The 14895-nt window shown below is 43.7% G+C and overlaps 1 protein-coding gene across 1 annotated transcript; it reads right to left on the minus strand.

Moving 5' to 3' along the window:
* Window positions 1–9699: 9699 nt before the first annotated feature.
* Window positions 9700–14767, minus strand: LOC139370465 (polymerase (DNA directed), gamma 2, accessory subunit). Its single transcript, XM_071109960.1, has 8 exons — window positions 13995–14767; window positions 13737–13842; window positions 13134–13239; window positions 11998–12183; window positions 11030–11170; window positions 10792–10872; window positions 10612–10712; window positions 9700–10339 (listed from the first exon to the last, which is right to left on the minus strand). The coding sequence occupies exons 1-8, from the start codon at window positions 14494–14496 to the stop codon at window positions 10174–10176; spliced, it is 1389 nt and encodes a 462-aa protein (XP_070966061.1). The 5' UTR covers window positions 14497–14767; the 3' UTR covers window positions 9700–10173.
* Window positions 14768–14895: the final 128 nt, after the last annotated feature.

Raw genomic sequence — 14895 nt, forward strand, 5'->3', positions numbered from 1 at the left:
ACTTTCTTCACTGCCTCAGGATACGATACCTTCTGCACTACTCTGACTCTAGCCACCTCAACCTGCCTCTCTGTCGCACCGGACACTTCTGATCCCCAGCAACACGACAAGCGGTACCGGCGCACCAAGTCGAGGTCCAAAAGGATTCATTTTTAAGCATTGTTGGTTAAATGGCTTGTAAGTCAGCATTTCACTGTAAGGTGTACTAGACCTGTTGTATTCAGTGCATGTGACAAATTTGATTTGATCATGGGCACCCCTACAGTTAACACACAAAATCTTATCCACCAAAACTACACAATCCTCTATCAAATGCCCTCCTGCACACTTCCCAAATCTTGGAATCTCCCTCCTTCAAACTGCTGCAACATGACCATAAACATTGCACCTGAAACAGCGCAGTGGATTCGGCACAAATGCTCTGACAGGATAACTGATATATCCTAACATGGCTTTTGTCGGGTAAAGACCGACTCAAAACTCAAAATGACTGACAGTGACTCCTCTGCTTCACCAAGCTCACCACTGGGTCTGTGTCGTACAAAATGGTGGGCATCACAAACACCAGGAATCTTCAACTTCAATTGCTCCACCTGCACACTTAACGCTTAGCCAGAAATCAATCCTTTCAATGGTGCCCTGTTCCTAAGAGCAAAGTAAGAAACAAATCTTGACCCAAGTTAGGTAACACAGAGCGCCCGCTCCCTCTGGTCAGAAGAAACACAAACAAATATCACAAGTTCACCACCCAACTCTCCAAAAAGGTCTCTCCTACTGGACCAGATTCTGCTTTATCATGTCCATTGATGCCAGGCTTAGGCGAAAAGCTTTTCACCACACCTTCCACCTCACTTAACTCGCCTTCATTCTCTTCCATTTCACCTCCAGAACTCAGTCTGGCACCTGACTGGTGTGGCTTATTAAGAAGTTGATTAAACAGCATGATCATTACACAGGTGCACCTTGTGCTGGGGACAATAAAAGGCCACTGAAATGGGCAGTTTTGTCACACAACGCCACAGGTGTCTCTATTAAGAGGGGCATGCAATTGGCATGCTGACTGCAGGAATGTCCACCAGAGTTGTTGCCTGAGAATTGAATGTTAATTTCTCTACCATAAGCTGCCGTTGTTTTAGAGATTTTGGAAGTACTTCCAACCGGCCTCACAACCGCAGACCACGTGTAACCACGGCAGCCCTGGACCTCCACATCTGACTTCTTCACCTGAAGGATCATCTGAGACCAGCCACCAGGACAGCTGATGAAACTGGGTTTGCGCAACCAAAGAATTTCTGCACAAACTGTCAGAAACCTTCTAAGGGAAGCTAATCTGCATGCTCCTCATCCTCACCAGGGTCTTGAACTGACTGCAGTTCAGCGTTGTAACCAACTTCAGTGGGCAAATGCTTACCTATGATGGCCACTGACATGCTGGAGAAGTGTGCTCTTCAAGGATTAATCCCAGTTTCAGCTGTACCGGGCAGATGGCAGACAGCATGTTTTGCGTCATGTGGGCGAGCAGTTTGCTGATGTGAACGTTGTGAACAGAGTGCCCCATGGTGGCGTTGGGGTTATGGTATGGGCAGGCATAAGCTACGGACAACGAACACAATGGCATTTTATCTATGGAAATTTGAATGCACAGAGATACCGTGATGAGATCCTGAAGCCCATTGTCGTGCCATTCATCCGCCGCCATCACTTCAAGTTTCAGCATGATAATGTACAAGGATCTCTATACAATTCTTGGAAACTGAACATGTCCCAGTTCCTCCATGGCCTGCATACTCACCAGACATGTCACCAATTGAGCATGTTTGGAATGCTCTGTATTGACGAGTGGGCAGCAGGTAGCCTAGTGGTTAGAGCATTGGACTTGTATCCGCAAGGTTGCAATATCGAATCCCCGAGCTGACAAGGTAAAAATCTGTCGTTCTGCCCCTGAACAAGGCAGTTAACCCACTATTCCTAGGCCGTCATTGAAAATAAGAATTTGTTCTTAACTGACTTGCCTAGTTAAATAAAGGTAAAATAAATAAATGGTTAAAAAAGTACAAAAGGGTGTTCCAATTCCTGCCAATATCCAGAAACTTCGCACATCCATTGAAGAGGAGTGGGACAACATTCCACAGGCCACAATCAACATCCCGATCAATGTTATGAGAAGGACTGCATGCACGCTGCATGAGGCAAATGGTGGTCACACCAGATACTAAATGGTTTTCTGATACACACCCCTTGTTTTTTTGTTGTTGTATCTGTATTCCCAGTAATGTGAAATCCATAGATTAGGGCCTAATGAATTTATTTAAATTGAATGTTCTTTATATGAACTTTACCTCAGTAATTGAAATTGTTGCTTTAATATTTTTGTTCAGTGAATATAAACATAAATACAGTGCATCCGGAAAGTATTCAGACCCTTCACTTTATCCACATTTTGTTACGTTACAGCCGTATTCTTAAATAGATTAAATCGTTTTTTCCCCCACATCAACACACAATACCCAATAATGGCGAAGCAAAAACCGGTTTAGACTTTTTTGCAAATGTATTAAAAAAACAACTGAAATATCACATTTACTTAAGTATTGAGACCCTTTACTCAGTACTTTGTTGAAGCACCTTTGGCAGTGATTACAGCCTCGAGTTGTCTTGGGTATGACCCTACAAGCTTGACACACCTGTATTTGGGGAGTTTCTCCTACTCTTCTCTACAGATCCTCTCAAGCTGTGTCAGGTTGGATGGGGAGTGTCGCTGCACAGCTATTTTCAGGTCTCTCCAGAGACGTTCGAAAGGGTCTGTCAAGTACATTCATAGACTTGTCCCGAAGCCACTCCTGCATTGTCTTGGCTGTGTGCTTAGGGTTGTTGTCCTGTTGGAAGGTGAACCTTCGCCCCAGTCCAAACGCTCTGGAACAGGTTTTCATCAAGGATCTCTCTGTACTTTGCTCCGTTCATCTTTCCCTTGATGCTGACTAGTCTCCCTCAATCGTGACTAACATCCCCACACCATGATGCTGCCACTATGGGTGAAGTCATGGTAAACGTTGTTTTTTGACATTTAAGTTGAGACACTATTACCTAACTCCCCATAAGTTAAATACAAACACTTGCGTCGGGCTGGGGGTTTGACTTCTCAGTTAAGTTAAGGGTCAAAGTTTGGGAAAGGCTTAAAACCGAGAAAAAGTATATACCATTGCCTAGCCCTGGGATTGAACACGAAACCCTCAACGCCAGATTGCAGCTTTTACACCCATCCACCATCCCTGTCCACAACGCCCTAGCAAGCCAACAGCTTACTTTAAAGTAATAGCGCTCACTTTTCCCCCCTAGTGGCCGGTTTTGAAGGCAATTCTACACATTCTTGGGACCTGGTTACATGTCTCTACTTTGACTTCAAACTAAAGCGATCTCCCTGGTCCACGAACACACACAGAGAAATGTCAGACTACATCCACTGCAGTGTCCCAGTGTCCTGCAGGTAAAGGAGGTGTTAGATCTGTCTCAGTGTGTATTCATCACTGTCTGTCTGTAGCCACTGGGACTGTGACCTTCGGTTGAGTCAAAGGCAGACAGCAGCACCCACCCTGACACAACCTTAGGACTAACTTACCTTTACAACTTACACTTTCAAGGACACAAACAAACACGCTTACACACCAAATGAATCCTCTCACAATAGTTTTTCCTGACAGCAGTGCTTCAGACACTAAGTTGATTCCCCGGATGGATTTCTCCGTCTGTGTTTCTACCTCAGAACTGCCTGTTTCCTGGAGAGTGATTGTTGAAGAGAGAGATGTTGAAGGTTTGCCTTCTATAGCACCCCTTTGTGTCAATGAGACCAAAAGAGAGATAAATGATCCTCGTCACACAACAGTGTTGTGTCTATTGTGGCAGCTGCTTGGCAACAGTTGAAAGTCACAGAGAAGAGTACAGTGCACTCAGTTCACAGTTACAACAGAAAGCAGTCTCTTTCATTAAATGGATGTCTTTTCAGTCACTTTCATTTCATGCTGGTTTAGTAATCAACACCATGATCAAGGTGGTTTGATTTTACTCTTGGCGTCAATACCTTATGGAAGCCTGACACCTAGTGGCGCATTTCAGAGCTTCCCACTGTGCCCACTAACTGGTGCCCATTGTGTTCCACTGCATCAGCACCTCTTATCATCAATCAAACTCACTACAAAGATTACCTGTACATTTGAGTCAGGAATGTTTTACCGTGATGGAAGTCTCAGGTAAACAATGTCTTGACTTAGAATACAGAATACTGATGTTTGTTTACATCCACACACACAACTAATAGGGAAAGATTAGCATGGACCTGATGGCATCTCAAAACAATGTCTGACACTTTTGGATTCCGAAGGCTTGACGACTGTGCTTACAAACTGGGATTACTACAAGTATCATGCTGCAGAATACTGATGTGTATTACAGTGTAAGTTACAGATGGACTTCAATAAATGCAGTGTAATACGACATATAATACAACTCCCATTGTAATGGCATTTTAAAACAGTAATCCTTGAGGTATGAGGCACACACCTTTGTCTATGTGAAAAAATTACTGTATGAGATACCTAAGGCCAGCTCTATCCCAGTGGTAGTCTAGTAGACACCGTATCCAGTGGTAGTCTGGTAGACATTGTACCCAGTGGTAGTCTGGTAGACATTGTACCCAGTGGTAGTCTGGTAGACATTGTACCCAGTGGTAGTCTGGTAGACATTGTACCCAGTGGTAGTCTGGTAGACATTGTACCCAGTGGTAGTCTGGTAGACATTGTACCCAGTGGTAGTCTGGTAGACATTGTACCCAGTGGTAGTCTGGTAGACATTGTACCCAGTGGTAGTCTGGTAGACATTGTACCCAGTGGTAGTCTGGTAGACATTGTACCCAGTGGTAGTCTGGTAGACATTGTACCCAGTGGTAGTCTGGTAGACATTGTACCCAGTGGTAGTCTGATAAACATTGTACTCAGTGGTAGTTTGGTAGACATTGTACCCAGTGGTAGTCTGGTAAACATTGTACCCAGTGGTAGTCTGGTAAACATTGTACCCACCATGCTTCACCGTAGGGATGGTGCAAGATTTCCTCCAGACGTGACGCTTGGCATTCAGGCCATGGAGTTCAATCTTGGTTTCATCAGACCAGAGAATCTTGTTTCTCATGGTTTGAGAGTCCTTTATGTGCCTTTTGGCAAACTCATTGCAGGCTGTCATGTGCCTTTTACTGAGGAGTGGCTACCGTCTGGCCACTCAACCATAAAGGCCTATTTGGTGGAGTGTTGCAGAGAAGGTTGTCCTTTTGGAAGGTTCTCCCATCTCTACAGAGAAACTATGGAGCTCTGCCGGAGTCACCATCAGGAAGAACTTATTAATTTAAGAACGATGGAGGCCACTGTGTTCCTGAGAACCTTCAATGCTGCAGAATTTTTTTCATAACCTTCCCCAGATCTGTGCCTCAGCACAATCCTATCTTGGAGGTCTACGGACAATTCCTTCAACCTCATGGCTTTGTTTTTGCTCTGACATGCACTGTCAATTGTGGGAACTTATATAGACAGATGTGTGCCTTTCCAAATCATGTCCAATCAATTGAATTTACCACAGGCGGACTCCAATCAAGTTATAGAAACATCTCAAGGATGATCAATGAAAACAGCATGCACCTGAGCTGAATTTCGAGTCTCATAGCAAATGGTCCGAATATTTATGGGAATAAGGTATTTCTGTTTTTTATGAATTTGCAAAAATGTCTACAAACCTGTTTTCGCTTTGTCATTATGGGGTATTGTGTGCAGATTGATGAGGAAAAAAATAAATGTAATCAATTTTAGAATAAGGCTGTAACTTAAACAAATGTGAAAAAAGGTTAGGTGTCTGAATACTTTACGAATGCACTGTATGTATATAATATATCCAGTACCAGTCAAAAGTTTGGACACGCCTACTAATTCAAGGGTTTTTCTTTAGCTTTACTATTTTCTACATTGTAGAATAATAGTGAGGACATCAAAACTATGAAATAGCACATATGGAATCATGTAGTAACCAAAAAAAGAGTTAAAACGAATCAAAATGTATGTTATATTTGAGATTCTTCAAAATAGCAACCCTTTGCCTGGATGACAGCGTTGCACACTATTGGCATTCTCTCAACCAGCTTCATGAGGTAGTCACCTGGAATGCATTTCAATTAATAGATGTGGAATTTCCTTTGCGGAATTTCTTTCCTCCTTAATGCGTTTGAGCTTATCAGTTGTGTTGTGACAAGGTAGGGGTGGTATACAGAAGATAGCCCTATTTGGTAAAAGACCAAGTCCATATTGCGGCAAGAACAGCTCAAATAAGCAAAGAGAAATGACAAGTCAGTAAGTATCTGGTTTGGCCACCAGCTGCATTAAATACTGCAGTGCATCTCCTCATGGACTGCACCAGATTGCTAGTCCTTGCTGTGAGATGTTACCCCACTCTTCCACCAAGGCACCTGCAAGTTCCCGGATGTTTCTGGGGGGAATGGCCCTAGACCTCACCCTCCGATCAGACAGGTCCCAGACATGCTCAATGGGATTAAGTTCCGGGCTCTTCGCTGTCCATGGCAGAACACTGACATTCCTGTCTTGCAGGAAATCACGCACAGAACGAGCAGTATGGCTGGTGGCATTGTCATGTTGGAGGGTCATGTCAGGATGAGCCTGCAGGAAGGGTACCACATGAGGGAGGAGGATGTCTTCCTTGTAACACACAGCGTTGAGATTGCTTGCAATGACAACAAGCTCAGTCCGATGATGCAGTGACACACCACCCCAGACCATGACGAACCCTCCACGTCGATCCCGCTCCAGAGTACAGGCCTCAGTGTAATGCTCATTCCTTCGACGATAAACGCAAATCTGACCGTCACCCCTGGTGAGACAAAACCGCGACTCGTCAGTGAAGAGCACTTTTTGCCAGTCCTGTCTGATCCAGCGACGGTGGGTTTCTGCCCATAGACAACGTTGTTGCCGGTGATGTTTGCTGAGGACCTGCCTTACAACAGGCCTATAAGCCCTCAGGCCATCCTCTCTCAGCCTATTGTGGACAGTCTGAGCACTGATGGAGGGATTGTGTGTTCCTGGTGTAACTTGGGCAGTTGTTGTTGCCATCTATTTTGTGAAGTTCACCAGTCCCTCCTGCAGCAAAGCACCCCCACATAATGATGCTGCCACCCCCGTGCTTCACGGTTGGGATGGTGTTCTTCGGCTTGCAAGCCTCCCCCTTTTTCCTCCAAACATGATGGTCATTATGGCCAAAGAGTTCTATATTTGTTTCATCAGACCAGAGGACATTTCTACAGAAAGTACGATCTTTGCCCTCATGTGCAGTTGCAAACCGTAGTCTGGCTTTTTTATGGCGGTTTGGAGCATTGGTTTCGTCCTCGTTGAGTGGCCTTTCAGGTATGTTGATAGAAGACTCATTTACTGTGGATATAGATACTTTTGTACCCGTTTTCCTCCAGCATCTTCACAAGGTCCTTTGCTGTTGTTCTGGGATTGATTTGCACTTTTCACACCAAAGTACGTTCATCTCTAGGATACAGAACGCGTCTCCTTCCTGAGCGGTACGACGGCTGCGTGGTCCCATGGTGTTTATACTTGCTTACTTTTGTTTGTACAGATGAACGTGGTACCTTCAGGCATTTGGAAATTGCTCCCAAGGATGAACCAGACTTGTGGTCTACCATTTTTTTCTGACGTCTTGGCTGATTTCTTTTGATTTTCCCATTATGTCAAGCAAAGAGGCACTGAGTTTGAAGGTAGGCCTTGAAATACATCCACAGGTACACCTCCAAATGACTCAAATGATGTTAATTAGCCTATCAGAAGCTTCTAAAGCCATGACATAATTTTCTGGAATTTTGCAAGCTGTTTAAAGGCACAGTCAATTTAGTGCATATGTAAACTCCTGACCCACTGGAATTGTGATTCAGGGAATTATAAATTAAATAATCTGTCTGTAAACAATTGTTGGAAAAATGACTTGTGTCATGCACAAAATAGATGTCCTAACAGAAATTTGGTGGGGCACAATCATGAAGTGGAACAACATTTATTGGATATTTCTAACTTTTTTAACAAATCAAAAACAAAAATTGGGCGTGCAAAATTATTCAGCCCCCTTAAGTTAATACTTTGTAGCGCCACCTTTTGCTGCGATTACAGCTGTAAGTCGCTTGGGGTATGTCTCTATCAGTTTTGCACATCGAGAGACTGACATTTTTTCCCATTCCTCCTTGCAAAACAGCTCGAGCTCGGATGGAGAGCTTTTGTGAACAGCAGTTTTCAGTTCTTTCCACAGATTCTCGATTGGATTCAGGTCTGGACTTTGACTTGGCCATTCTACACCTGGATATGTTTATTTTTGAACCATTCCATTGTAGATTTTGCTTTCTGTTTTGGATCATTGTCTTGTTGGAAGACAAATCTCCGTCCCAGTCTCAGGTCTTTTGCAGACTCCATCAGGTTCTCTTCCAGAATGGTCCTGTATTTGGCTCCATCTATCTTCCCATCAATTTTAACCATCTTCCCTGTCCCTGCTGAAGAAAAGCAGGCCCAAACCATGATGCTGCCACCACCATGTTTGACAGTGGGGATGGTGTGTTCAGCTGTGTTGCCTTTACACCAAACATAACGTTTTGCATTGTTGCCAAAAAGTTCAATTTTGGTTTCATCTGACCAGAGCACCTTCTTCCACATGCTTGGTGTGTCTCCCAGGTGGCTTGTGGCAAACTTTAAATGACACTTTTTATGGATATCTTTAAGAAATGGCTTTCTTCTTGCCACTCTTCCATAAAAGGCCAGATTTGTGCAATATACGACTGATTGTTGTCCTATGGACAGAGTCTCCCACCTCAGCTGTAGATCTCTGCAGTTCATCCAGTGATCATGGGCCTATTGGCTGCATCTCTGATCAGTCTTCTCCTTGTATGAGCTGAAAGTTTAGAGGGACGGCCAGGTCTTGGTAGATTTGCAGTGGTCTGATACTCCTTCCATTTCAATATTATCGCTTGCACAGTGCTCCTTGGGATGTTTAAAGCTTGGGAAATCTTTTTGTATCCAAATCCGGCTTTAAACTTCTTCACAACAGTATCTCGGACCTGCCTGGTGTGTTCCTTGTTCTTCATGATGCTCTCTGCGCCTTTAACGGACCTCTGAGACTATCACAGTGCAGGTGCATTTATACGGAGACTTGATTACACACAGGTGGATTGTATTTATCATCATTAGTCATTTAGGTCAACATTGGATCATTCAGAGATCCTCACTGAACTTCTGGAGAGAGTTTGCTGCACTGAAAGGGGCTGAATAATTTTGCACGCCCAATTTTTCAGTTTTTGATTTGTTTAAAAAGTTTGAAATATCCAATAAATGTCGTTCCACTTCATGATTGTGTCCCACTTGTTGTTGATTCTTCGCAAAAAAATACAGTTTTATATCTTTATGTTTGAAGCCTGAAATGTGGCAAAAGGTCGCAAAGTTCAAGGGGGCCGAATACTTTTGCAAGGCACTGTATATATATATATATATACACACACACACACACTTAATCATGTTTTGTTGACCCGCAGAAAAAGTTCCATATGAGAATTTGCTGCTGATATGACAGCATTTGTGTGACACTTTGACAACAAAATGATAACCACAAAGTGAAAATGATTAACAACTTTTAATATAGTATCCTAGATAGTCAAATTGGCTTTGAGCTACAGTTATCCAAAACAAACACATATAGACAGCTTTCCTGCTGCCCATGAGGGCCCACCACCCCATTCTTTGACAGTCTACTTTGACATTTTGCCAAATGTCAGTTTTCAATCAATGAGGGAGTTTGATTAAGTGCACCGTGCTATGGCATGTGACGTGAATGGGCAAAGCGGTGAGGGAGGAGCACCCTTCTCAAATAAAACAGTAATCTGCAACACTCGGCCATGTTGTCAACAAGGCAGCATCGTTCAGATCCATATAACATCTAGTATTGTTGCTTAATCTACATCCCTTCGGTTTAAAGCTGAATTCACCAACGGCTAAAATGGGGCACCTGGCTCACGCCCGGGAGGCAGTCCGGTTCCAAAAACAAATGTAATCCATGCTAACCCGGTTCACCCGGGACATTAATATTACTCCCTCATATGTTCTGTGCAGCAGATATGTATCTGGCCAGAAAGTTCTTGACCTCGGAGATGTGCATGGTCTCCTTGATGGTGGTGTCGCGGCTTCGCACCTGCAGTAGGCCACTCTCAAGAGTGTTGTCACTGATCACCACAGTGAACAGCACCCCCATCTCGTCATACCTGGGCACACAGGCACCAAACATACTTACAGTTGGGTCCCCACAGGGAAACAGTACAGCTATCGAGATCACCTTCAGTGAAGTCAAACGTCAACATGTTACATAATTCTGTATACACCTAATTGCATGGTCACTAAATAGGTGTGGCTTTTGATGTCAAAATTCTATTGTATTCAGAATGTATCCAACAGTAGACAACACATGAAATCCGTTACATGAAATGATAAACCACAACATAAAGAAATATACTATCATAGTATGAAGAAGTTTTACTTTGTGTTCAGCTGCTCCATTGAGGTTGGCATGGTTTCAAGATATCCAGGCCATGCAGAGACTCCCCCTTCCAAGAACTCCTTCAGTAAGCCTTCACAAACCTAAGATGTAGAATATAATTTTAGAACTACACTCAGAGTCCTATTGAATAACTTTGTGTATATCTCAATAGTTTCCTACCTGTCTTAGTTCCACAGTGGCTCCCCTTCCCATGTCCAAGGCCACTTTGACTGGAGACAAAATAGGATGGAGCTTCAAAACCTACAAGGGCAACAAGAAGTCAGTGTGTGTAGCACATTCTAACCATTTCCATCAGTTCAAAAAACAGAAGTAAGATGTTGGATGCTCAAGTTCTCCCCCGTGTGATCAGAGACGTAACCAAACGAAAGCTAATGTGGAAAGGACTTAGGCGTCTCACCTTTCTCTGCTGTAGCCTCTGTTTGCTGTCGACTTTCTTCACTTGCTGGAGTGAGTTGTACAGGTACGCCAACACTCCTCGCTCTAGGTTTCCAGTTACGGAGATGGCATAGGGGACGACTGACTTCCTTCCATCTAGGCACTGTGCATGACAGACAGAAAACATATGGAGCATTGATATGATTAATACAATCTTACTTTAATAACAAAAATATATGTTTTATTGTCACATACAACACATTTCACTAGACTTATCCGGTGTATTACAGGGTCAGCCATACTGCCCTACCAAGCAAAAAAGGCAGTACCTGCTCATAGACTGGAACTGAGAAAAATTGCTTTTATTTACTTTGGTTTCACAGAAACCTAGTGCAGTTACTGCTAATATGACCCACATTTTCTCCAAAACAGAGGCAGGATACTTGTCCACATGATTAAGCATGTATTTAACGTAGCAAGAATGATATTAACTCATTTTTGACGAAATTAGCAGTTACTGCCTTTTTGCTTGTTAGGGCATCATAGATGTACAACGCACCTGGAGCAAATTAGGGTTAAGTGCCTTGCTCAAGGGCACAGAGATTCTTCACCTTGTCATTTTGGGTATTCAAACCAGAGACCTTATGGTTAATGGCATAATGCTCTAACTGCTAGGCTACCTGCCGCCACACAACTGACCACAGGCGACCAGTGGCACCTTAATTGGGGAGGATGGGCTCAGAGTAATGGCTGGAACAGAACTAATGGAATGGTATCGAACAAATCTAACACATGGTTTCCATGTGTTTAATATCATTCCATTCCAGCCATTGTTATGAGCCGTCCTCCCCTCAGCAGCCTCCTGTGCAACTGACATATTGTGAAAAATTATTAAAATCCACTCCTAAGTTGTTTTATAGTGACAGCAAAAGAGGGATAGGGTATTAACTGCAGTTTTGTCCCTGCAGAAGATGGCATCATTACACTGACCTGTAGTTTGTTGCGAGCGCTCTTGTGTGTCTGCAGCAACTCCGCATCCCCTCGGCTTAACAGAGTCTCCAGGGCCTCTTGGCCCCATGGGAAATTGTACACAATTTTCACACCACGAGACGCCCGGCCTGCCAGCTCCTCTTCTGTTATGTCACTGCAGCTGAAGTCGGACGGGCCCAGGGCAAACTGGATCATAGATGAATGGAGGGACAGGATTGGATGGACAGAGAGATGAGATTAAAGAAAAGTACTTTACCATCCACATTAAGTCAAGTTGTCTTTCAGTATTACAAATATCAACATAGAAACAATGTCGTTTCTATAAATTTCAAATCAGACATTTAAACTGATCTTGACCACAACGTATTGAAATTGGATCAGCCCCGTGCTTCACGGTTGGGATGGTGTTCTTCGGCTTGCAAGCCTCCCCCTTTTTCCTCCAAACATAATGATGGTCATTATGGCCAAAGAGTTCTATATTTGTTTCATCAGACCAGAGGACATTTCTACAAAAAGTACGATCTTTGCCCTCATGTGCAGTTGCAAACCGTAGTCTGGCTTTTTTATGGCGGTTTAGAGCAGTGGCTTCTTCCTTGTTGAGTGGGCTTTCAGGATGTCCATATAGGACTCTTTTACTGTGGCTATAGATACTTTTGTACCGGTTTCCTCCAGCATCTTCACAAGGTCCTTTGCTGTTGTTCTGGGATTGATTTGCACTTTTCGCACCAAAGTACGTTCATCTCTAGGATACAGAACGCGTCTCCTTCCTGAGCGGTACGACGGCTGCGTGGTCCCATGGTGTTTACACTTGCATACTTTTGTTTGTACAGATGAACGTGGTACCTTCAGGCGTTTGGAAATTGCTCCCAAGGATGAACCAGACTTGTGGAGACCTACCATTTTTTTCTGACATCTTGGCTGATTTCTTTTGATTTTCCCATTATGTCAAGCAAAGAGGCACTGAGTTTGAAGGTAGGCCTTGAAATACAGCCACAGGTACACCTCCAAATGACTCAAATGATGTCAATTAGCCTACCAGAAGCTTCTTGACTTCAAATCAAGATTCAGATTAATTTGCAGACAGAGAAACTGATCTTGACTACAACGTATTGAAATTGGATCAGAAAGTGACCGACCTTTCTCCACCACTGCAGCCGATGCCGTGCCCAGTAGTCCAACCACTGTGAGGAGGTGCTGGGCGAGCAGAACCACACCAAAGAGGACTGGGTAACTTCATCTGGGCTGCCAGGAATTGACACACAGAATAGGGGTTAAAGGTAGACTCTGCAAAACGACATTGCCACGAGCAGCACCGCAGATATTGAGTTGAGTGATATACAAGACTTTGCTCAGACAGTCACACACAGTATGTGTGCATACGCACACGCACAGGTTTGAGTCATGCTGTTGGAATGTCATAGGTACGGGACCAAAACAGTGGAGAAGTTGAACCTCGCGCTTCAGCGCTCTCAGTTGTTGCAGGAATTGAACCACTATGCTTTTTACTTTCTGAATGTACGTCATCTCGCTGAGTCTACCTTTAAAGCGCACAACTACTCTTTAGTCTGCTATGCCCAGGTGTTATTATAGCAATCTGCCATCTCAAACAAAACAAGAACATATGACTTAGGTTAAATCTATGCTAAATTATATCTATTTGCACTTTGAATAAGCACAATGGTAACTGATCACAGTGCATGTGAATAGTTAATGTGATTTAAGGGAGGAGTTAGCCTCACCAACTAGGTCCACCTGATGGCTGGAAGCACAATCCGGTCTCAGCCAGGCCGAACGGCAACTTTCGGTTCACTAGTTCCAAAGAGGGCACATATTGCTCCAAAGCACCTGGAGGGGGTGGGGGGGAGCATTGACCATGTTAGCCTGGAAACCCAACGTTGAATTGAATTTAACTAGTTGAACGAGTTGATTTATGTCCTGAAGCATGCACACAAGTAAAAATAGCAGAGGTGTACAATACAACACCCAATGATAGTTACCTTGGAAAAGACTAGTTCGAAGAGATGCACCATTCTGGATATGGGTCTGTAGCTTCTGAATAAGTTGGTCCTTACTTAGCTCTCGCTGGGAAAGTATTTGACGTAGGTTATCGGTGTCAACAACCCTCAATTGTCCATCCCTCTCGGTAGTTCTGTTCTTACTAGCGTGTAGAGTGCTTATCCCAAACACCTCGGCCCTGAACCCTATCACAGAGTTCCACCACTGTTCAAGAATGTTATTTTTAAGTTCCATACCAAGTGGTCCATATCCACAGTTGGTTCCGCGCTGAAAAGAATCTCTATGAAGTTGGCCAGAAGCTATGTAATACCTGTCAGTGCATAGCTGCATCAGTGTTTTGGTATGGTCGGAGTCCTCAGCGACAGACCTGACAGGAGTTGCAGTACTGCAGTGCTGACGTGAAAAAGCTACCCTGCAGCAGTGTGAGGTTCTTGGTATATTCTCACATCTCCAGATGAGTCGTCTAACACAGTAAGTGAGCATGTTTAGTGGTCACTCATTCCGTTATTGAAAAGAAGTTAGGCACGCGTCAAGCTGCAATTAACCTAGCAATGCATTGCGTGCGGTCTCACATTTTAGAAGTAATTCCCAGGTTGAAATCACGTTAGAAAAGGACACCTGCGAATTATACCACGAGTAGTTTCGGCAAAGCCTGGCAACTGAATATAAATACTCTTCTATTTCTAAAATACTTGCAACCATGTGTAAAGCGTAAACTGGGCGCACCCGGAAGTAAAGCTATGCCTACGTCACTTCCGTGACATGACAAAAAGACAAGTTCTCATCTTTAACTTGTTACCTTACGGTTATACTTGTGCAATTAGGAATGTTTGCTATTTTCTTTTGTGGTATGATTGAATTGTTTTAAAATCAACTCCACGA

Source organism: Oncorhynchus clarkii, chromosome 17 (assembly GCF_045791955.1).
Source record: "Oncorhynchus clarkii lewisi isolate Uvic-CL-2024 chromosome 17, UVic_Ocla_1.0, whole genome shotgun sequence".
NCBI classification, from domain to species: Eukaryota; Metazoa; Chordata; class Actinopteri; order Salmoniformes; family Salmonidae; genus Oncorhynchus; species Oncorhynchus clarkii.